General features: G+C 32.9%; 2 protein-coding genes across 2 annotated transcripts in view; one reads left to right on the top strand and one right to left on the bottom strand.

Moving 5' to 3' along the window:
- Positions 1-18,821, bottom strand: part of LOC129225711 (protein downstream neighbor of Son-like) — a 71,191-nt gene extending 52,370 nt beyond the window's left edge. Inside the window, exons 1-7 of the mRNA XM_054860198.1 lie at positions 18,727-18,821; positions 18,547-18,617; positions 4,922-5,108; positions 4,730-4,826; positions 3,113-3,221; positions 1,807-1,973; positions 472-596 (exon numbers count right to left, since the gene is read on the bottom strand). Of these exons, the coding sequence (XP_054716173.1) occupies positions 472-596; positions 1,807-1,973; positions 3,113-3,221; positions 4,730-4,826; positions 4,922-5,108; positions 18,547-18,565 (704 nt within the window). The 5' untranslated portion in view covers positions 18,566-18,617; positions 18,727-18,821. The remainder of the gene's footprint in view (positions 1-471; positions 597-1,806; positions 1,974-3,112; positions 3,222-4,729; positions 4,827-4,921; positions 5,109-18,546; positions 18,618-18,726) is intronic.
- A 303-nt stretch (positions 18,822-19,124) lies between these two features.
- Positions 19,125-25,069, top strand: part of LOC129226434 (HAUS augmin-like complex subunit 4) — a 35,297-nt gene continuing 29,352 nt past the window's right edge. The window contains exons 1-4 of the mRNA XM_054861037.1: positions 19,125-19,304; positions 21,846-21,944; positions 22,032-22,166; positions 23,168-23,258. Of these exons, the coding sequence (XP_054717012.1) occupies positions 19,173-19,304; positions 21,846-21,944; positions 22,032-22,166; positions 23,168-23,258 (457 nt within the window). The 5' untranslated portion in view covers positions 19,125-19,172. The remainder of the gene's footprint in view (positions 19,305-21,845; positions 21,945-22,031; positions 22,167-23,167; positions 23,259-25,069) is intronic.

Raw genomic sequence — 25,069 nt, 5'->3', positions numbered from 1 at the left:
TAATTTTTATTCCTTATGTAATGGAATCTTATTCAATAGATTTTATCTTCAATTTTAGAGATGTTCTCTTAATTTTGAAACATATTCTTTATTGGCAAACAGCCGGGGAGAGCTTTTGAGCGAAGGAACATACATCTCAGCAATGAATTATCCCTAAAAAAATTTAGACCTAAGGATTTATCTTGGATCAGACCAATGTCTACAGCCCAGTACTAAGCTGCCCACGGTCTACTAGTGGGCCGCGGCCCATGGGTTGGGAACCACTGAGCTAAGAGATGAAAAGATATCAATGAAAGGATTTCTTCCATGAGCTCACTTCTTTTGAATTGAGGTTCCTAAAACACGGAATTGCTGTTCTTTAAAGGCCTGTGCATAATAACAGTAATATTCCCTTTTATTTTAATGCACTACGGTATTTCTTTATTTCTTAGATACTTGAAGTTCCTTACAACGTTTTTAGATGAATTTTACCTATTTTGTTTGGCGAGCTTGTCATCCGTTCGAGGGAAAAGCTTCATCCATGGCAGAGATGGGTGCATCCATACAAGACATTGCTGGAAAAATTTTGATCCATAGCTAGAGTGAATATCAGATGACTGAAAAAGATAATATTTCAAAGTTGGTAAATATTGCTCAGAATCAAGAAATTAAAAATAAACAGTTTCAAGGTTTGCATATTTCTTTTCTGCAGAAAATTAAATTTTAATAGACAGCAAGAGATGAATGAAAAATATTAAATTTCATAACTTTTAAACAATGCTCAAAATCAGAGGAAAAAAAAACATACAGATTCATGTTCTTAGAAAATAAATTTCAAAGGATTTTTCACAGAAAATGCAGGTTTATGTTTTCAGAAATTAGTGGTTTTGAGACATCAAGGTTCGAGACTGTATTTTACATTAATTTTAAAAATCTGTCTTTTAATACGAAAGGATTTTTTTTCACATAACTTTAATTTTGCATCATTGGGTTTGATAACATTTTGATGTATTCAAATTCATGAAAATACTAGTGCCGTAGCAAATTTTTACTCTTATGCATAAAAATAAGTGATAAAAATCAACAGTATTTAATGGCAAAATTGCAAACATATCACATGCATGTTTTCTTTTTTTTAATGCATGCAAAGTTTTGAGCCTTTAATGGCTAAGCAGCAGTAACTAGAATAGCTATTTAGCATCAGAGGCTCAAAGCATTTTATGCATTGAAAAAGCTTTACCTTTTACTCTGAATCATATGCACCTATGCAATATTTTTGCAGTTTTGTATGCAAGTAAAATGAATCTCTATTAAGAATCCAACAAAGTTGTTTTATGAAATGAGATTAATTTTTCAATTAATATGCATAAATTTTTTGCTCGTTAATTGGCAAACGTCCAGTTAAGATCAGTCTATAAGAATGAGAGGGAAAGTCGAAAATTGCTGAGCAAGCTTCGCCAATGTCAATGTGTTTTGCTTAATTTAGTGACTTAAAAATGTCTACAAAAGCTGACATCCTCGAAAACTAATCAATGCACCATTTCCACCTCTAAACCAGATGTTTGCCTTTTGATCTCATTGGTGGTCAGACTATACTAGGATATGCGCCTTGTACTAGTGCACAAGTGATAAGAGTGGCCATTCACGGAAAAAGGTTGTACACCTCTATTAAAGTTTTTTTTTAATACTAAAGCTCTTACTGTTGCTTTGAGGCGATGATATGTGCTATCGTCATTGCATTTCAAAATGCTTCACAAGCTACTCATCAAATTATAGACATTCTTTTCAAAACAATTTATTACATCATAGCTTAACCATAGTACTTACTTTCTTAATATCTTCATTGGAATGCAGACAGCGAACAAAACCAACAGTTCCATTAACTTCTTCAAATGTCCTAAAACTGCCACGACATGGAAAAGGAACAGGTGACATAAATCTTATTTTTGTTTTCAAACTCCAATCGACAGGGATTTCTTTTGCCTTTGGTTTGTCTTGCGTCTATATTTAAAAAAGAAAGCAACAACAAATTGCAAATTTTATGCATGTAGCCTTTTTCTCAATGCATCAGAAAAAAAAGGGTTAAAAAATTGAAATTTTCAAGCAATTACAAGAACAAGAAATCCAAATCTGTTTGATTGAATAATTTGCTTAAACCTAAAGTGCTAAAACAAAAAAGAGGACGGTTACAATATATTAAATAAAAAACGTTTGAATTTTTTTTCAATAATTAAGATTGCTTTATATATTTTTACTCTATTTTGTACAATTAGAGAGGGAAATGGTACTTTTGGAGCTATAATTTATCTAGTTAATAAGTGGATCTAAAAACACTTAAAAAAAAGAGAACTTTTTTAAACAGTACAGCCATAAATGATCTGAATTTATCTATCACATTTCAAGAACAACTCTCAACTGCACAGTGGTCCAAAAGTGGGTGCACCTTCCCCCTGCCTTTATTTTCAACATTATATTAGTTACAGCTAAATGTTTGTTATACAGTTACTTCGATATCTTAAGAGTCAAACATTGGCAGAACACCTTCCATGTCGCAACAAAACTAAATTCTGTGCCATGTTATACATAGTTCAGTGGCACAACTACGAGAGTGTCCCCCCCCCCCCTTAAACAGAACTTCTTGCTTTAACATATATTACCAATCCTAACAAAGTAGTTTATATACATACAAGAGTGATTATGACCAAAAAATCCACCCAAAGGGGATTTCAGGCTGCGCTATTGAAGGGGATTTGGAGACATTTCACTGAAAAAAATTAGTCAGACCAGGGGTTTTCAAACTGGGTGCCGTGAAATGTCCATAGTATCAATATAAATATATATATAATAGAGATAGACAGGGTGCCGCAAGAACAATAAAATTCTTCAAAGAGTGCCGCAATTCAGAAAAGTTTGAGAACCCATGAGTGAGAATATGGTGCAGAATTCAGCTCTGTTGCATTATAGATGGTATTCTGCTAACAATTATGACTCTTCAAAGCCAACTTCAACTAAATAAAGGCTTTAAGTAATTATGTATAGCAAATATTCAACCATAACTAAGAAAATGGTGGGGGAGAGGGGGGGGGGAGAAAAGTGAACTTCTGGATCAACCCTGTAGAGAAACATAAAAAACTTACTGTTTTCTCCGTTACAAAAGGAGATGGATTAAGCACTTCAGAAAAAGCTGAAACAGCATTTTCATCCAGTACAGATGCTATGATGGGCGATGGCAATACTTTAATCTGAAAAAAAAAAAAAAAAGTTTTCCTTTCCAGTATTAAGTTATAATAATAAAATAATATTTTGATTTTAATTAAAGTTTGAATAATAGTAGAGATTTTTAAAAAAATTGTTTGAATTTTTTCTTTAGATAAAAAAAAAAAAATTAGATACTAAATTTCTATGACAATATACATATGTACACGGAAAACAAAAGATGTAGTTTACACTGAAATATGAATGTTACAAAACTGTTCTAGTTAAATAAAGCAGGGTTGGCAAAACCCTTGGTTCTTTTAAATAAAACCATGGATTCAAGGCTTTTTGTAATAAAATGCAAAATGCACAACTAAAACAATTTTTTTTTAAAGGAAAAGGTCTTTTGTCTTCTTAAGGGAAAAGGTAGGGCATTTATTTGCAGGCAAAAGTTCAGTAAAAGTTTATTCTTTAGAAAGAAGTATGCTTAATTGAAATAATATTGAATTGCATAAATAACAATTCATATTGTAAATTTTTTTCACAAGTCTCAGAATTTTTAGTTACTATGATTTCTAGCAGTTGAGATCAAGTTACTTCTCAAGAGTTAAAATCTTTTTTTTTTTCCAAATTACTGCATATATTTTTAAAAATTTTACTTTATTATACTTCATTTTGCTATACAATACTACAGTAGAACCTCAATTGTCTAAATCCCTTTTCACTGAACACAAGCAAAATAAACACATTTTTTTTTTTTTTAATTTTATGTTACCTGTTCTATTTGTTTGTATAAAGTAGGAAATATTAAGCATTTTCGTGAGATAATAAAAAAAATAAATTAAAATCTGTTTTCTGTCCGACTGTTTGAAAAACCTCTAAAAAAATATTTCTTGTTTATCCGAGATTTGTGACATGCCTTGGTTTGCATATGAAATATTGGTTTGCATTGAAAATAATTCACATGGTAGCTTTTTAGATGGCGTAGTTTTCACTATACATACTACAAACCTTGAGAAAACCAGGCGTGACATGAGTCTATTTTGAATGATTTCTCGCTGAGTTATAGTAAAGAGCAAAATATGTGTATTTAAAATCGTTTTTTTTTTAAAAAGTTCTGTTAGTATAAGAAAGTAAGTTTATTGGTGTCTTTAAATTTGACTGAAAGTCAAGTACTATTAGAGTTAAAATCACATTATATTTTTTTAAATGTCAATTTGCCTGTTAGTGGAGAAAAAATAAATAATAAGTTTAAATTTTGTATTTTATTTAATTAATTTTATTTAGAACTTCTTAAAAATTAAAAAAAGAAAAATCCAAAAGTAGTAAGTTTGTTGGGCACAATCTTGCCAACCTGAAATAAAATAGACAATATTTCATTTTTAATTTATTAACCTGAAAAGATTCTATTCTTTCCTCAGCAATTAAAAACTTTTTCAGGTAACTTCAGAGCTTCCCTAACTTTTCCATGTCATCAAGGTGGGCAAACACTGTTCAAAGAACTCCTAAATAATAATAAAAAAAAGCTGTCATAGAAAAAAAGAAAAAAAAATACCTCTTCATCAGATTCTCCTAGTAACTTGGTAGTTCTTTTCCAAAGAAGAGAATTTGAATCCTCATCATTTTCTATCTTTTTCCGTTTGCTTTTACATCTTCAGAGAAAAACAGAATTTTGTAGTTACAGAAATTTCAAACTAAATTTTGAATTTACGTAGCAAAAGTTTTCTTACTTTCTCGTAATACTTACCGAAATGGATTGGTTATTGTTATTGGGGATTTTGACAAATATCCTAACTTGCTTGCATTACAATTCACATTTAACTCTGTTAGGGGCAAAGCAGCAGGCCGTTTAGTTCGCTTTCTCAGTTTTATTGGCTTCGGCTTTAAAAAGCTTGGTGATGTTGGAACTTGCATGACATGCACATTTTCTTTGCCTAAGGCATCAAAAAGTCAATTAGAACATTTAAATTATATTGTTAAACGCAATAAATAAAATATACAAAACATATAATCATTCAAAAATGTATTGGGAAACTTGTCATCCATAATTGTAAAGCTATCTACTCAGAAATCTGTCTGAGCGTTCAGTAAAATTTTGGCCGTTCAGAGGGGGTGGTCGTTTTAAAGGGTTTTTATTACAGTGGCAATAAAATTACTATGCTACATAATAAAAGCAAGTCTTATTCATAAAATAAAGTTTGAGACTTTTATAAAGGGGATATAATATTTTGTTTAATTACTGTTCAAGAAAGGATACAATTTGTGATTTAGGTTTTTACTCTTTTCCAGCAATTGTTTTCAAAATTGTTTTCAGTTCAAAGTGTAAACATTCAACCAACTTATTTGTCACTGCATCCGTATTTCTGATGACTTTATCTATTATATCAACAATCACTTCAGTTGAAAGTTAAGCTTGTTGACAGTTACAAAACGTATTAGCAATTTATCGTCACTCGTCAAAGGCGATATTTAAGTGCCTGGAAGGCACAAAAGTTTATTTGTTCTAAAAACGTTAATAATGCACACAGCGAACTAATTACTTAATATGAAACAATTTCAAATTAAAATTGGATCTGATTGAAAAATGCTTATTTTTGCCGACTCCTTAACCGGAAGATGTTTCTCTTATTAGTCAGCACTGTAATTATCACAGCACTCTATTGCTGTTTCGTGCTGGAAAGAATTTGAAACCGTATACTCCATTAATGAGGAACCTGCATGGGTTGGGTAATCGCAGAAAGTTGATTGATTTGGATAGTCTACAACTTAAAACTCCCAAAAATCAACTCAGTTTTTAAAAAACTGACTTGGATTGTTCAAAATTACAACTTAAAATTAGCTTAAAACAAAATGTAGCTCACTTGACACTAAAAGAGGAGGAGCGTGCGTCGGCGTTAAGATTCAGTCTTTGAACAATAGAACCGGTCTAAAAGGTGTCGAAACGACGGGGATAGAGTGAAGCGTGGTTTCTCGTTCTTTATTGAAAACAAAGGAGTTCTCATTTTAATCTTTAGAAGAGGAAGAGGTGTATTTTCTCACCGAATAGATCGTCCTCAACCCCAGAAATTTCGACAAGAAAGTTGACTTTGAATTGGACATCAATATTTTATTCACAAGTAGATTACTTCAAAGTACAACCTCCTCTTTACACAATAAAATAAATACATATATTGAGCACCTCTATATGTCATGAGCGTGGCGTTTATTTAGACACAACCTCCCCCTTCTTGAAAAATCAGTTTTGAGCTGTACACCATTAATTAATTCAAAAGTAGTTCACTTTAAGAGTAAAATTTTTAAATTAATAAAGAAAGCAAAAATGGAAGATTTTTTCCCTATATTTATAGATATCACTCAGAATTTTACAAACTAGACCAGTGCCAGTGACTGTCACAGCTTGAGAAAAATGCTGACACTTATGAAGACATATTTGTGTTCATCAATGAGGCAGAACAAATGAACATTACTGGTCATTTTAGCAATGAAAAATAATAACGCTTAAAAAATAAATTTAGAAGATATCAAACAAATTGCTAGTGCCTAAGCTAGGAAGCTACCTTTCCCCGGATGGAATATGGGGAGATAAACCTTCTTAATTCAATACTTTATAACATTAAGCAGGTTTATTTTACAGTTTTCTATCTTTGTTCATCAAATTAATGTGCTTTTTTTTTTGCCTAGTTCTCTTCATTTTTCTTTTCTTTTTTTTTTGTTGTTAAAATTGATATTTTTGATCTGAAAAATGATATGCAATGTGTTAGGTTAATTAATATTCAGTATTTTTGAGCTTTTAAATGCTTATACATGTTTTCAGATTGATTTGAATGCGTACTGAATTAATTTTTGATTGCTGTTTTTGTATCTTGTGTAGTGACATTTTAGAGATAAATATAATTTAGTTTCTTAACATTATTCCACTTTTCAAAAATTTCTTTTTGAAAAGCTAACGCTTAATAATTGAAAATAAAAGTTTCATTTACTAGTTTTTTACTATTTACTACCTATATATTTCAGATAGTTTTATTCATTAATAATTAAATTACAAATATTTTCATCTATTGTGCATTGAAGTTACAACCAGCTTAATTTCTCTGTTCGTATGGGGAGGGGCATGGGCGGATTTAAAGGGGGGCGAAGGCAGGCAATGCCCCCCCAATCTGGATAGGACTTTAAACATAACAAAACACCTCCCAAAATCTGAAAAGAAAAAAATGATTTCTTTTTTGTCTTTTGAATAGTTCAGAAGTGAAAATGAAGAATATAGCGAATGTCCTATTTTGATGGGAGGGGGGGGGGGAGGCAACGTACACTGTATTACAAGTAGTAAAGCTGTCACTGGGTTGCTGAAAATATGTTTAAAACAACACTTTTGAACTGAAAACGATTAGGACAAGTATATAGTTGAAAATATCAGCTAATCGAGCTATGCGTTCAGATGCAATACTTAAAATAACCGACTGTTATTTCAACAAGTTAGGAGCTACAACAAAGATTAAAAAAAAAGAAAAAAGATTTATGTACTTATAGACTAAACAAGCTATATAGCTTAGGGCACCCATTTTGTTGAAGGGCCAAGGACGGATCCAGAAAATTTTCAGGGAGGAGGCGATAATTTTTTACTCTTTACTCTTTGGAACTTAAATTTCTAAAAAATTTCGGAGGAGTGCACTAAACCCCATCGCTTACCCTTACGTAATCAAAGGTGTCCTACAGTTATGTTTCTTTCGAAAAGCATTGTCTAAAATTGAGGTTTTGGAACTTTTATTTCTAAAAAAAAAATCCTGTAGAAAGTTCCAGTCCCTATCTCTAGACTAGAGTAGTAAGAGAGGGACTATGATTTCATTTTCAAGACGTGAACTTCGGGAAAGGATTCCCTCTCTCTTTACGTCATTGAAGATATTGTAAAACTGCGTTTTTGGAACTTTATTGTCTTTATCTTTACTAATAATAAAGCTGAAAGTCTCTCTGTCCGGAGGATGTCTGGATGTCTGTGACGCGCATAGCGCCTAGACCGCTCGGTCGATTTTCAGGAAATTTGGCACAAAGTTAGTTTGTAGCATGGTGGTGTGCACCTCGAAGTGATTTTTCGAAAATTCGATGAGGTTCATTTTCTATTCCAATTTTAAGAACAAAATTATCATAAGATGGACGAGTAAATTACGAAATTATCATAACAATACCGTACACAAGGGTACAAGCCAATTGGCGAGAAAATTCACCATACATTATTTGTAAATATACAGGCGAACCAAACAACCTTTTAATTTTTCTATTACGGGCAAAGCCGTGCGGGTACCACTAGTCATAAATATACCTGAAGAAATTTCCTATATCTCGACTCAAGGAGGGGGCGATCGCCCCCACCGCTTCTTTCTTGCATCCCTCCTTGTTGAAAGGCCCACTTTGTTGAAGAATTAAGCAACTCCCGAAAATTTCATGATTTGTTCAAAAAAAAAAAAAAGAAGAGTACTTGAAAAAATAAATTTCTAATTTCATTTTAAAGTGCTTGAAAACCTTGAAAATTAGGACAAGTGTGGATACAAATCATAACTTTTTAAATTTATAAAAAATGGAAGGGGTGGGGGGGGGGATGCCAAAATGTGTCAAATTCAGCTCCTTGCCGTATCCTGCAGCAAAAACGTAAAAATCATGGTTATCACGTTTCTGTGACAGATTGCTTGAGATAATGTTTTGTGACTCACATGTTTCATATCTTGCTGTTTATTTAATCCTGAATGCTGTACTTTGAGAATTTATTTTGTATTGCTTGTTTTTATTTACTTCTACTGCATATTGTTAATCCGTTTAGCCCGAAAAAAAATTACACTACTTCTATTCCTTTTCATTTTCTACACTACAGTCGGATCCCGCTACAACGCGATCCGACTTGCGGGAAATGGCTATAACGCGAGTTTTTCATGAGTAATGAATTTTTTATTGCTGACGCAAGTTACTCGCTTGCAACATGAAATTTTTTGGACAAGAGCGGCGGAGCATTTAAATGGGCTTCTTTGACACTAAATATTGGTTTCGTGAATGGACTTTCATCCCTTTAGCATCATTGACAGCGGAAGTTCACACATTGTATTAGTCTAAACAACGCTTTGCTTTAGTTTATACAAATTACCGCACCGATTCTTAACATTTTTTTCCTTCTTATGAATGTTGATAAAACAAAATAATTTAGAAAGTTTTCAAAAGTGGAAAGATAAACAGAAAGTTTCTGACAATGCAAGAAAAGGTAAAGATTCTACCCAGTAGCAGAAACTTTCTAACCAGTCTGCAACACTATCTTGGGCAGTTGAAAATAATCTGCAGCATTATTATTGGTTTTATTTTAAGTTTTCATAAAATACACTAGTCCCTTGCAAAGGTCAAGACTCGGAAATTTTCCAACAGGTCTGGCCCGAAAAACTTAGTGGCCGCCACTGGCGCCGAGTTTTGAAGTATAAAAGGGGGAGGGAGCAGTTTTCACTATTTTCATAATACGAAGTAGAACTCCACGCACAATGAAAAATAATTGTTTAATATATTTATTTGAATATAGAAAATTTAAGTTAAAAAAAGGTTTTTGATTTTCACTTTTTTTTTTTGAAAATGAATAAATAAATAGTAAATGAAAAGTTGGCAGGAAACTGCATTTTAGATGAATGTTTCATTTTATAGCAAAGCCTTCAAAGCAGGGAAGATCAAATACAATTGTGCAGATAATTTACATTTTTCATGAAAATAATTAAAAAAAAACATGATTTATTGCACATTTTATGTTATCTTTATAATAGTTTGTATTGAGGTAAATATGCAATTCTGCATTTCGAAACCTAAGCAAGTAATAGTCTCGTCTATTTCCATCTTGAGAATGACCAAACATGGCGTCTGCACGTAAAATTTAAAATTCATGATTACAAATAGTTTTTTGAATTTGTTACATTAAAGTAGTGATAAATTCAAAATCCTTAAAAAACTACAATTTAGATGAAATAGTCAGTTTTTAGCACATTAGCCTCTAAAGCAAATGAAGATAAGATAATATTCTAAAGATAAAATTTTTGCATTTTTAAAGACAATAATTAAGAATAATCCGAAAAAAATGGCACATTTTGCATTATTTTCAACATTTTGCATTGCAATAAGCATCCAATTCCGTTTATGAGAACGTAGGCACTTAAAAGTCTTGCCTACCAACATCTTGGGAATGACCAAACATGGGGGCTACGCCAAAAATAAAGATATAAATTTCTGAATTTGTTGCAAAAAATTTAAAATCCTCATGACACTACACTTTAGTTGAAAAGTTTTTAGCTTTTTTGTGTCCAAAGCAATGAGGATAAAGTGAAGTTTCAAATTTTTCATTTCTCAAGAAAATTAGTTTAAAAAATAAATTAAAAAAAAGATTTGATGCACATTGAGTTATTTTCATTAGTTGGCAGTTAAATGAAACATCCACATCTGCTTTGTTTTTCAAACTCTGGCACTCTTAAGAATCTCATCTACTTCAACTTTGTGAATGACCAAATATGGCGGCTATGTTTCTAGCTAAATCCATCGCCTTTCCGATCAAAAAACGATCTTTGACAAGTTGAATTTTCTTTTTTCTCTCTTTTATTTATTTATTTTTTTCTTAATTTCTTTTTGTTTTTTTGCAAAATTATCTGCAGGCGGCTGAAAAATCTGCGATGCACGTCTCGCAGTTTCTGCTACCGGGAGATTCTAGATGCTTGAACAATTATAAAGTGCCTCGAAGGTAGCACGACAATTAGGTATAAGTTAATCTTCGATACGTACAATTAAAGTTCAAGAAAAGGAAATATGCAAAAGTTCAGAACTTAGATTTAATAATGAAGCTCGCAAAGTAGTGTCTCAGCAAAATGCAAACATCATGAAAATGGAAGACAAGTCGAAAATAGTGTTCCCACACTGCATAAACTTCATATTTTTTAAAATTATAATTAAAACTACGATATCTACTGTTCAGTGCTACTATAATGCAGTAACGTTCTTTCTGTAAATACCCTACTGTTTAAGTACATGTATCTTATTGGTCATTGATTTAGTGCTTCATAACAGAGTAATCATGTTAAATAGTAATGCTTTTTCTAAAATACAGTAAAAAGTCAGTTCTTTATAAAACATACGGTAATATATAGCTAAGAAATGGTTTGAAACAATTTGAGGGGTGTTAACACATGTCTGAAATAATTGGGTATGCTTATAAAAAATTTCTAAACATACGTTGTTCCACAACGCGAAATTCCGACTTGCGCGAGGGGGGTCATGGAACGCATCCCTCGCGTAAGTCGGGATCCGACTGTACTTGTAATTGAAAAAAAAGTTGGTGTAATGGGAAATCTATAGTTTTTTTTCTTTATTTTAAACTAAAACAGTTGCTCTTATAAAGTTAGAACAATACTGTAAAACTGTACAATCTAGTACTAAATTTCAGAGACTAGAAAGGGCAAATGAAGTGCCTTAAATAATCTTAATTGTTCTCGGGTCCTCGAAAAGAATTAGATCAGTCTTTGAAATTCCTAAGCAAAATGTACACCAATTTTATTTCTTATCAAGTGGATAAATTATGAATTCTCCAAATGGGCAGCATGTTACTCCCTTGTTACCTATTTTCGAAATCTGTACACAATTCCTTTTGAAGCATTTTTTACTATTGATCATTTGGGATTAATTCCTTGTTGTATTTGTGGGTGGGTTGGAGACGTGATCAAAAACTAATTAAATTGAGCCGACACCTGATGTAAGCAAATAATGCATAATCATCTGTTCTCCCTTGCCTTTTCACTCTGTAGACTGCTGTCATTTATTTGTTGACTCAAAAACAATTTTTACTGTGTATTATTGTAATTTTCAAAAGAGTATGCTTGCCTAATTCCCCCCCCCCCCGAGATTTTTGTAGTTCCAATTACCCCTTATAAGGCTTCAAAATGCAGAATTCCATATTGATTTTACAAAAGTTCCAAAACCCCCCGGACCCCCTAAAATTGGAGATATTCTATAACCCACTTAAAAGGGATGCCATTTTCCCTCTTAAGTTCAATTCAAAAGGACATCAAGCAACACATCAATAATTAAAAAAAAGTAAGGCATGACCTTATGTATCACAGGAGAAAAACAAAAACATGGGGGAGGGGAGTATAAAATGACCTTTTTCGCCACCTACAGAAAAGTTGCTTGGACTACAAATGAGACCCAAAACCTGAAATAGCTTTAGGCCATGTTAGTCTAAATCAGTGATTCCCAACCTGGGGGCGATCAAAATCTTCTAGGGGGCGACCGGTATTCGGATACCTGGTAATGGGAAATTCTTGACCTTTCAAAAACTATATTTATTAAAACAAATCGGTACACAATTCAGAAATATCTTTCAGAATACCTATGTTGTGTAATACTGAACGAAGCATATGCACGTCAAACCAAAGAAAGTCGTTCCCAGAAAATAAGGCATGTATGATTTACAACTCAATCAAATCTGTTCGGATAAAAAAAAAATCCCCAAAAGCGAAAAATAATATCTTTTATTTTATTGCCGTTTTCACGAGGAAGAAAAAAAATCTTGTAAGCACTGTCTGACCATTGGCGCCAGCATATATTTAACGCCTGAAAAGTGGATGGATATTCCAAAATGTGCAGTTTCTGCATTGTCTTTTGTGCGACAAAACATTTTCTAGCAATGAAGCGATGAAGCCCTCACGAATGAAAGAGAATTTGTCAAGAGAACATGGTGACAAAGTAAATAAACCTCTCAGTTATTTTCAAGACCTCAAAACAAAAGTGGATAAATGGCCAAAGGTGGGTGAATTACTTAGAAGACAAGCAACAGATATTGACAAAGGGCTTCTTGCTCTGTCTCTTTTGATAGCAAAATGTGGTAAGCCTCATACGATTGGCGAATCTCTTATTCTACCGGCTGCCAAAAAAATAGCTGAAATTTTGCTTGGTGAGGCCTCCAGTAAAAAGATAAGTCAATCTCTCCTCATGAGTAACAACACAGTTTCCAGGAGAATAGATGAAATGGCTGCTGACGTTGAGTGCAAACACATAAGTGGTTTGAAACGAAGTAAATTTGCACTACAGGTTGATGAATCAACTGTGACAGATAACAGACCTATTTTATTAGCTTACGTGAGATTTATTAATGAGCTGAAAGAGATAACTGATTAAATGTTGTTCGCCAGAACTTTGATTACTGATAAAAAGGGATCGTCGATTTTAAAAGTGGTGAAGGATTATTTTGAACAAAAAGAAATTCCACTGACAAATGTTAGTGCTTGCGCAGCAGATGGTGCCCCTGCCATGGCGGGTTGACATATTAGGTTTCTTGCACACCTTAAAAAAGAAGTGCCAGAAGTGATTACCATCCATTGTGTCATTCATCGTCAACACTTGAGTGCAAAAAAATGAGTGGTGTTTTACATGAAACCTTACAATTAATCATTACTAGTATTAACAAGATGAAAGCTAATTTTCTCAATGATCGCCTATTTCGAGAGCTTTGCCATGAAAATGATGAAAAATTCGAACGCTTGCTTTTACATACGTCTGTGAGATGGCTTTCCAAAGGAAACTATTTGCACCATTTCTTTGAATTATTCGACTCTGTAGCTAAGTTTCTCGACTTGCATGATCCTGCTTTAAGTGAGAATTTGAAACAGCGCAAATTGCAACTTGCGTATCTCACAGATATTTTTGAAAAAATGAACGAAGTCAACATTAATCTTCCAGGAAACAAGATGAACCTCATTAAGGTCAAAAGCATAATTTCAGCATTCATTGCCAAATTCGAAATCCACAAGGCAAATATTGGCCGTTAAAGAATTTATCCTGTTTCTGAATCTAAAAAAAAGTTTAAGCGTAGATGATGAACTTCCTGAAGAAAAAATTTTAATTTTTATTGATCACCTTGACCAGTTAAAAAAGAACACGGAATCAAGGTTTGCAGATTTGATGAACTTACAAATTCTTGACTGGATTTTAGACCCATTTAGTTTTGAAGATGTGTATGAACTGGGAAACTCTTTGCAGACAGAGTTTATGGATTTGAAATTTGATTGTAAATCAAAAATTACTTTCAAGCAATATGGTTACAAACTTGCCTGGGTGAAGCTTATGAGTTTCAAACCCACAGCTTTGGAAAAAAGTTGAACAGCTCCTCATCTCATTCCCCTCAACATATTTAGTTGAAAGATTTAGCTCTGTAGTGCAGCTTCTCACGAAGCAAAGAAATAGATTGGACATCTGTCTCAAAGGGGACCTCAGATTAAATCTCACTAATATAAAGCCAGACATCAAAGCTTTAACGGAGTTCCATCAAGCACAAGGCAGCCGTTAAAAAGGTTAAAAAAAAAACAAAATTTTTTCCGGATTCCAATTAAAGATAAAAAGCACGTTACTGAAAAAGTAGTATTCTTATTTTTGCGGAGTATGTAAATGACGTTGGTTAATTAAAGCACTTGAAATTACGTTTTTTCATTCTTTTTTCTTTTTTTTTTGGGGGGGGGGGGGGGGGAGGGGATTAAGAATAAAAATATTCATATTTAAAGCTAATTATTGCTTTATCATGCACTTTTTGAAGCTTTAAACTAAAATTAAGCGTGAAGTAACATTAATCTTCACTAAAATCAGCGCCATCTAATTTGTGTTTTTAAGGGAAGAACGGGAGGGGGCGATAGGCGTAATTTAACTTCGAAAGGGGCGATGGGCCAAAAAAGGTTGGGAACTACTGGTCTAAATCCTGCCTTGATTACAATTAATGTTGCACAAAAAAAAAAGGAAAGAAATTAAGAAAAAAGAAACCTGTCCCCCCCCCAGGAGCTCAGTCCTAAATCCACCTATGGGGAGGGGGAAGGAGGACGTCACGCCTTCCTACCGCCCGGGTTTTGGGCACACGAGTTAGAGCAGAGCAAAGTAGTACAAATTAAGAAATAAAAACTATATTAATCTTCATTATAACTATTTTCAAATTTTGTACTTTTTTCAATATGTTTTGTAGTAAAATGAAAATATAATTTTAAAATAAATTCTTTTGAGAATTTCTTATTTCTTCAACACGTTTCTTCCTCATATTTTATTGTTTTTTTTCTTAAGTATTTTATTCATTTATTATTAATTTTCTTCATGAATTTTTGCTGACTAGAGATTCAAATAATTCAAAGCCCCTTCATTTTCTTTTAAACTTTAATTCTTAAAAATTACTCAAAATTCAAATCTAGATTATTGGTTTCAATAACTGTTCTTAATGCAGAAGGTGATGCAAAACAAAATGAAATAAATCTCAATACATGAAAAATAACATTCATCCTCAAAGAAAATAAAATCGTTTCAATTCGAAGAGTAAAAAAAAAAAGAGGAGTGATCAGGGATAGCTTTTATAAAAAGCAAAACAATTTTATATAATTAATACACAATTATACATAAAAAGTAGTCGAAAACTTTGTACTGCATAGTGAATAAAATATGACAATGTGTATAAGTACAAATTGAGAATGAAAAAAGGTTAAAAACCAGCAAACAGCTGTTTCAGCACTCTAAAATACAAGTGTCATCATCAGTGCATTAAAAACGAAGACAGGTTCACCCGACTAAAACACAGTCAGGCGAACAATGGAATGAGAGACGAGTTGTAAAAGATATGAGAGCAGTACCGGAAACGATGACGTCAAGGTTACGTCAGAACTCAAAAGGACAGTTGCACACAGGAGAAACGTCATGGACCAAAAATACGTCAAATAACAGACTTCCAAACATTAGGAAAAGGGGGACAACAAATCATTGATGATTAAATTTGCATTTTTCCATATGTAATATGACTCCCAAAAATCTAAATCATGAATGGACGAACACTCGTGAATAACTTTGGCGGAAGAAAAAATAAAATTATGACCGCAGGACCAACAATGTTGAGCAATAGAGAAGCGTTTGAGATCCTGTTTTTTGACGTAATTTTCGTGTTCTTTTATCCGGAATTTGAGGGATCGTCGAGTTTGCCCAATGTAGGCCAATTTGCACTGGCAGGAAACACTATAAATGCCCCATCATCTGTCAAGGTTCTGAACAGGGTGTTTAAGTTGTGAAAATTTTAATTTATTAACAGGAGAAAAAGTGACGGAAAAATGAAACTTTTAGATCTTGGCAATTTGTAGACTGATTTTAGGAAAAAAGGGTAAGACAACGGAACTCGAATAGTTCACAGGAGCAAGTGTTTGATTTTTGTTAGTTGAGCTACATAGCTTCTTATAAATGGTATCAATAATATCTAATGTGAATCCCCGATCCATCGCAATACTGCGTAGGTAATTCAGTTCTAATGAAAGTAAATTGGAATTTGAACAGATGGCCAGAGCACGGTAAATAAAAGATCTAAAAGCAGCCAATTTTTGTTTAGGAGGATGAATGGATAACTTGTAGGGGGGAAGAGAAATAGCAAAGGGTTTACGGAAAACAGTAGTTGTAAACGTATTGTCATGACAAGTGATGGACAAATCAAGAAAAGAAAGATGATTACCAGATTCCAATTCAACCGTAAATTGAATATGTGGGTCAATAGTATTTAGGATGGATAAAAGGTTATCAAGGTCACTGACATACGAGTCCAAAAGCACAAAAATGTCGTCAACGTACCTGACGTAAAAATCAAATTGCATAATTTTAAATAATTTAAGTTCGAAATAGTGCATGTACAAATCACTTAGAATTGGACTCAAAGGGTTGCCCATAGCAAGACCTTCAGTCATCCGGAAAAAATTACCGTCGAAAACAAACGTGTTTAATTTTAAGCAAGAACGTGTTAAATTGCACAATTCATTGATCTCAAAGTAAGAAAAGTGATGTTCAGTTAATCTCATTTTAAGGCAGTCTAACGCACCTTCAACAGGCATGTTGAACGCACCTTTACTCTTCACTAACGTGCCTGTTGAAGGTGCGTTAGACTGCGTTAACACACAATTATGTTTGCTTAATACACAATTATGTTTGCTACTATAAAATAATTTTTGCAACAGAAGATGAAAAACAGTTTAGTTTTCTGTCTCTGTTTTTTTTTTCTTTGTCCTGATGGCACTCACCATTCTAGTCTTCTCTTTTTGGTGTAAAAAAAATATTTTATTTGCTGTGGTAGATGTTGAACTTTTGCTATGAGATACAATATAGTACTTGCAGTTCAACAGTTTGTGCTTGGAGCCATCTTGTGAATCCTAGCGATTAAACTCATATTTATAAATGAGCAATATTACTATGATTAATATACTTTGTATATTGAAAATACTATATTTGAAAAAATAAATATAGAAAATATCAAAATATCATGATATTTTCAAAATAAATATTGGATATATATCGGCGAACCCTGGATAACATGCTAACGGCAAACCCTGCATAATTTTCAAAAGTGTTCCAAAAAATTCTTTTTTACATAATTTTTTTGATGCAAAATTTTATTAACACCTATTTTTCCAATTCATTTGAAAAATGAAATTGTTATAGAATTGTAAACTTGGTGCTTTGTCTGCAGTATTTAGCTTTTTTGTAGTTATTGGGAACATCATTTCTTACAAGCGGTTTAATTTGGATTTTGAATACCTGACGTTAACAAAATCTAAATTTCCTCAGTTTGAGAGAGCAACACTCTATATTTGACATGTTTCATGAGTAATATACCAGTACCTGTGTACCTGCAGTGCGAGGGGGGGGGGGGGGTGTACCTTAAGAGGCCCAACAGCAAAGAAATTGAAATAAACTAACACTAAGACTTCAAATATACACTGCTGGCCACTGGGGAGGGACCCTACAGATTTCGTTGCAGGGAGGTCCAAAATTTATAGATCCAGACCTGTAGAGACTGCAGTTTCATTCTTATTAGAACTCATCAGTCTGAATTAGTGAATAACCGAGCTGGAAGCAGATGTCATCTCATTGAAGCTGAGAATGCCAACAAACTGGTAGATGAAGTGAATTTTTCTCACCAGCGAGTGTCCGTAGCATGGCGCGACCAGACTCACTTGTGAATTGAAGGCAAAGTTTGGATATCAAATTGACCCACCGGATTAACCAGTTCATGGAATCGGGGGAGTAATTAAATAAAAATAATTAATCTAATAAGCACAATAAATAAAAAGATCAATAATGATCATGAAATGTAATAGGAGTGTCTCACATAACAAATCAAATTACATTACCATAGAGCTGTCACGGGAGAGTGAATTATGAGGTTTTTCACGATAACCTCGGTGACTGAAAACAAACTAAGCTTTTTTCAGTTTTTACATATAAATAAATTAAAAATTTTTGCATGTAAAGAACATTGAAAACAAACACGAAATTGGTCAGCGAAATTGAATGGCACTGAGATAGCATTAAACTACAAACCATGAATTTCAGTATCCATAACGACAGATGAAATTTTTCCGTCCAAAGTTTCTTTTCATTATCGGCTAAAACTAAATGGAAAAATATTGAAATGATTACAACACTTTTCAATAAATAGTTGAAAATTTATTCAAGTTCATAACAAGCACTCTCAATGCTTCTTATCACGACCATACTTACATAAGAAGTGTGAAAGATCATTATTTGATCTCAGAAAAAAAAAATCTGCAGCAATAAGTTACTTCATAACAATCAACAACATACGCATATTTAAATTTAGAGCTAACAGCGGATGTTCCGCTCGGAGCGTACGTACGAAAAAAAAGGGAAATTTGCGTTGGCTGCGAATGTTGCCAGACAACAAATGCGTAAACAAACGTTTTGAAAACATAAAGCGTTTATTATCGGTCTCATACTACAGTTTTCCTACATAAAATAACACTTCAAAAGAAGTAAAAATATACTCATTTTTAAGGAAATATTCTGAGATAATCTAAGCAAGACAAATCAAAAGTTTTTGCGAAAGTACTGTGGGAAGAACTTCAACTTTCCATTCGCGCGAATTTAAAGAATGAAAGCAATGACAGAAAAAATAAGTTTCGTTTGTTTCAACTGAAATATTTGCCATGACGAATATTGAAGCGGTTCTAACTCAATTTGAGGATGACTCTGAAGAACAAAGTTTTTTCAAAAAATTGTATGAAGATAAATTTGATAAAAGTGGAATTCTTACTACTGTCAAGAAAAGAAGTCAAGAGGTTCAGTGCTTTTTTTTCCCCTTCGGAGTGCTTGATACAAATTTTTAACTATTTACACTCCAGAATTTTTTACTGTATCGTTCCATTGCACTAAGTTATTAGTTAAAGTTTGTGTGGTTGCAGCTCCCGATATTATCGTATGGCGTCAAAATAATAGGGATTGTAGAAAATGAAGAGCAAGTAAAACAGCTTCAAGATGATTTAGATCGTTATTAAGTGGGCAGATAAGTGGGATATGATGGTAGTTAATGTTGGGAAATGCCGAGTGCTACATTTAGGTCATGAAAATAAGTGTACAAGTTATTAGTCAGGCAGGAAATGTTATGGATTTGAGTGTCTCAACAAATCAGGACTTCAAGTTTACTTACCAGTAGCACTGCAAGCAGCAAAGCTAGCGGAATGCTTGGGTCTATTCCAAATGAAACTAATAAGGTTCTTCTGCCTTTGTATAGAGGTTTTGTAAGACCTCATTTGAAATATTGTCGCATCAGAGCAACAGTAGGATATCTTAGTGTTGCTCTGAGGCGACGGTATGCTGTTCAGTTTTGATCTCCTTCTCTGAAGAAAGATATTTCTTTGTTGAAAAGTGTTCAAAGAAAGGCTACTAGGCTAGTAACAAGATTTTCAGATTAATATTATGATAGCAGATTTAAAAAGCTTAATATGACAGCCTGGAGCAAAGGAAAGTCAGAAAGGACCTAATTCAGTTTTTTAACTTTGTCATTATGAAAAATGTCAATGGATGTCTCTGGATTATCCGAAGCAAATTTATTATTAAAAGAAAAAGTAATGTTCACATAGATAATGTTGGATCATATCATGATAGTAAAAATGTAATTATAAGTATGCCTAACATTCCACTTTTTATTTTAATGATCTTTCTTCATTGGTGTCAATCTTTGTCTCCAGCGCCTGCGTAAGAGGTATTTTCTTTGCAAATCTAAACAAAGAGACCAGAAACATCTATTCACATATTGTTACTATAAATCAGCAGGGTTACCGAAATAAATTTGAGCCGAAAATGAGACGACCACACCAGATACCCAATTATTGAAATATTCCCAGAGAGTGTTTTGAAGAAAAAGTCTTGCTTCTGCCTTTTGATGTAAGGCAATATCCCTCCACATGTGTAAATTGTTTGAAATGATATAGTATTCTCACTTCTTGTTTTTCTTTTCCTTTTTTGATATGTTTTCTAGTCAGGGGCGTAGCTAAGGTTTGGGGACAAACCCCCCCCCCAAAAAGTTAGTCTCAAAAAAAAGAGAAAAAGAAGAGAGAAGAGAAAGAAAAAAAAAGAAGAAAAGGAAAAAATTCCAAGCGATTATATATATATATATATATATATATATATATATAAATAAAAGAAGTAACCTCCCCCCCGAAAGTCGGGTCTAGCTACGCCACTGTTTCTAGTTTATATGGAGACTTTTCTCCCTATCTCTTTTGAGGAGTTTCACAAATGGCTGGTTCCAACTTTCCTCATTTTTAACTACACCAGATTGCACGGAGGGCTGGATAATTGAAAATTTCTGTGACAATTTTTTGTTAATGTAAAAATAAGTGTGTTTTCCGATCCTTTCCTAACAATGCACCGAAAGCAAGTCATTAAAGTTTACTTTTTAGTAGAAAGTAAATGTTAAAGAGCACCACTGTGGCATTTAGAACTTTATGCATCTTAGTTTTGCTCTATCGTACTTCTTAACAAAAGTTTAAATGTGAGTTTTTAAAGCGTTTTGATAGAAACAACATAATTATAATATTTAATGAATTTTAGTCTTCATAGGTTTGGGGATTATGTTCTTCCTTTGAGATTTTAGCACTTTTGCAAATCTTAATATATTAGTCTATGCAGTAGAAGACCGTTATTACGCACACCTTGGGACCTCTGAGCTTTTGCGTTATATAGATCCTTTTACAAATTTTGAACTAATATTCAGAATATATCCATATATTAGCACATCAGAATGAGTTCTATCTGCAATTAGTATTAAATTACTAATATTACAATTTGTCATTCACAAATAAATATGTTTAACAATTAAAAGAAAGTGGATTATACTGCATTTCTGCTAACTTCATGGTTTACATAACAGCTGCATTTTCAAGAGCCATCTAATATTTTTTGTTTACTGTGCCTACTAATTTTCATTTAAAAGCTTCGAATTAAGATGGAGAGATGAAAAACTTTCAAATTTAATTTGCCCAACAATTTGTATGTTTGCGAAGCAAAACAGAGGGATTTAAAAAAATTCAGCACCTATTGTTTACTTTTGAAAAGTTGTGCGGTTTATAGAGAATATATAAGTCAGCGTTATAAATGTATTCTTCTGTATACAATTAGCTCTTATGGCCCCACACCACAACCCAAGGGTAAATTCTGGCTATGCTAGTGCTTATATGAGTTTTTAATTACAGAATGAGGATGTTCAAAATATCTAGTCTCTGCTACGACTCTAAACTTTTATTCATGCTACTGTTCTATGCCAAGTTGCATGTGATGTTCATTCATTTTAATGAGCACTTTTACTGTTCTTTTTTCAGGCAAAAAATATAGTAAATGAAGCCATTGAAGCATACTTTCGGTCCGTAATGTTAATGGATGTTGTGCTTTCTGCTATGGAAGATGAGGAAGTTGAAGAGGTAAGATACTCATGTATAATTTTATTTTCCGTTCTTTACTCTTTAAAAGAGTAAGTTTCTAATAATTTTTATTTGCTGCACTTTTAGTTACATGATACTTTTCCTTTGTACTTGAACATGATAAAAAGATATTTACCTGAAAAGGATTCAGTTGAACTGAAACCTCTTGGATTGAGCCAAGAAGATTTATCTGAAGTTTTAAAACAAATGCAGTTATCTAAGGTAATAATAAAGATTCATTTTGATTCCAATTTCTTTTTTAGAAGTTTTAATAGTACCTTTTCTTTTTTTAAATACATAAATGGTGTTAAATGTGATTCTTTTCTCAAAGTTTACAAGCTAAATTTTTTTTTCATAAATTCAGGGGATCCATTAGGGTGGTTCAAAAATACATGTAAAAAAAGAAAAGTTTCTCTTAGATAACAGGACACCCTTCAATATTTTTAGATTTGTGGGTAGTAATATACTGGAAGAATTTTAGCTTCCTATTTAAGCTAAAAGAGGGTGCTCAACCCCCTCCCCCAAACATCATAAGTATGGAGAGTTGTGGGTTAAAAATACATTGAACTGAAAAAGCAGTGCTACATATTACAATGAACATGAGTAATATGCATATACATTACAAAAAAATAATTATTTACACAGAACAGCTGGGAAAATTAAATGTTTCTAAATTTGTGACATTTTCTATGCTCACCTAATGTAAAATTAAGGGGTCATCAAGCATCCTCTAAAGATTTGAGTAAGAAGCTAAAACTTTTACAGCATAATGCTATTAGTAAGTCTTAAAAAAAAGGGGGGGGGGGGGTGTTATCCTGGACTCAAGCTGAAAAAAAAAAGTTTCTTTGAACCACCCTAGTATCTATGCAGGCACCCTTACAGTTTGGGATTTCAGCTGTCACACACGTTACAAGTTTTATAAAATTAATATAATCAAAAATTGAAAATAATTATATTGTGAATGAAACTGTTTTAGAAAAGTCTGTAAAATAAGACAATAATATTAATCGATGCTTGAAATTTTGATGATGAGCTAATGAGCTTTGAAAAGAAAAAAATGGTGTAAAAAATGAAATACATGTAACGGTGAAATCGCCCTGTAACATTTATAAAAGAAATAAAGCGCACAGCACATTTCTGGTTCACTGTTTTTAGTTTCGCTGCTTAATAGTTTTTTTGGGTTTTCATTGTTTTTACTGCTAAATGTATGTATACTTTTACAGACACACCACTCTCTATTTGTGGATTATTTTGAAAGGAAGTTGGATGCATATTGTTCCAGACTGTTAGAAGATGCTGCTGTTTTTGAGTCTGGTATTTTTAACCTCATTTTTTACAGTTATAGCTTTTTTCCAAGCTCTTAAAATTAAGTCATGAAGTTTCAGGGTTCCCATCAAGTCTCCCTTTTCTTCTAAAATCATTTTTTTATTGATTACTTCATAATTTTTTTTTTCTTCGCAAATTCACTTTAACAATGACAAAAATTTAAAAAAAAATGGTCAAACACTGGGTAGTTTTGACTGTTTAATTTTCTTCCTTATATCATTATAAAAGTTAGAAAATGGTTTATTGTTACAAATTTAAAAAAATAAATGCAATAAGTACTATTGTTATAATTAGTACATACAAATAAAAAAAAGGGATTACATACACATCTTATTCGAATAGAGCAAATTAAACAACATTTTGAAGCTCAATATGAAATATAACTAAAGTGCAATATAATATACAAAGAATAATATGATGTTAACAGGTAAATTTTACAAATCTTTTACAGTACGGTATGTCCCAAAACATGGTACTGCGCACAAGCCTATGTTGCACTCTTTGCAATAAACTCGTGTCTCACATCTTTCTTTTTTCCTTTTTCATTGGTTTTACGACAGCATGTAAAACATTGTCTGGTTGGAGCAGATTTTTTCCTCGATGGTGGAATGTGTTCTGGGGAGTGATGAGGCGTAGCGAGTTCAGACTAGGAGGTCCTGGTCCTGGAAGCTGAACTTTCAACTTATTTTGTTCGACAATTTGTTCAGCAATTGCTGTTCTGTAGTTAATGTTATTTTTCCCATCTCCTGCGGAACTATACAAAATGAAGGAGTTAAATAATGCTTGGTCTAGGAGATGAAAAAAATATCTTTCGGTAATATTTTATGTCTTGTTTTCTTGCAACAGGGTAGTCTGTAAAATGTATACTAACTTTACTAACACCTCCCATTGTGTTGTTATAATAATGAACAACTTTCGGTTTCAATTTCTTTTTTTTAAATCTTCATACTCAATCATCTCTGATATATGGACTGAAGAAATCATGTAAACATCCTTTTTATCGTACCATTTTATAGCAGTAATTTTTCCACCTTGAAAAGTGAGAACATCGCCTTTCTGATTTTTTTTTTTTGAAATCATTTGGCAACTCTTTCCTTATTGCGTGGACTGTGCCGTAAGTGTCAGTAGAATAGTGTTGCAATAGTACATCGGCCAACATTGGAGAAGTATAGTACGAGGCATGTTTTTAAAGTAAGTACCATTTTGAAACAAAAAAAAGAACAAGTACAGACAGAGCAAAGAAATTTATTGCACAGGAATGTACCACCCTTACGCTATTTTTCGACATTGTTTCCGTGATGATTTTCCAAGCATTTGTCATAGCGTGGTACAGGTTTTCGTGTACCCAATCGGAAAAAGTTGCCGCCTTTGTAGTTAACCAAATTGTAACATAGTCTCTGAGCTCATCATTGATGTTGTGCCATCGACCGCCAAGGGAAGACTTCAGGTGCCGAAACAAATGAAAGTTGCTGCGAGCGAGGTCAGGGCAGTCCAGAGGATGTTCAAAAAAGTCCCAGCCATAGCCCTGTAAGAGTCCTCATGGTTGACTACACAGGTGGCAACTTTCTAGGAATAGGTATATAAAAACCTGCACCAGGCTATGAAAAATGCTTGAAAAATCACAGGAGCAGTGTCAATAAATAGCGTAAGGGGTGATAAATTTTTGTCCAATAAATTTTTTTACTCCATCTATAATTGCTCTTTTTTTATTTCAAAACAGTACTTACTTTAAAAACGTGCCTCGTAGTTGCCAGTGATCAGACAATATCCTTTTCCTAGCAGTGATTTCATAAGTGACA

Source organism: Uloborus diversus, chromosome 7 (genome assembly GCF_026930045.1).
Source record: "Uloborus diversus isolate 005 chromosome 7, Udiv.v.3.1, whole genome shotgun sequence".
Lineage (NCBI taxonomy): Eukaryota > Metazoa > Arthropoda > Arachnida > Araneae > Uloboridae > Uloborus > Uloborus diversus.
The sequence above is the reverse complement of the archived record's forward strand: the minus strand, read 5'-3'. Positions and strand labels throughout refer to the sequence as shown.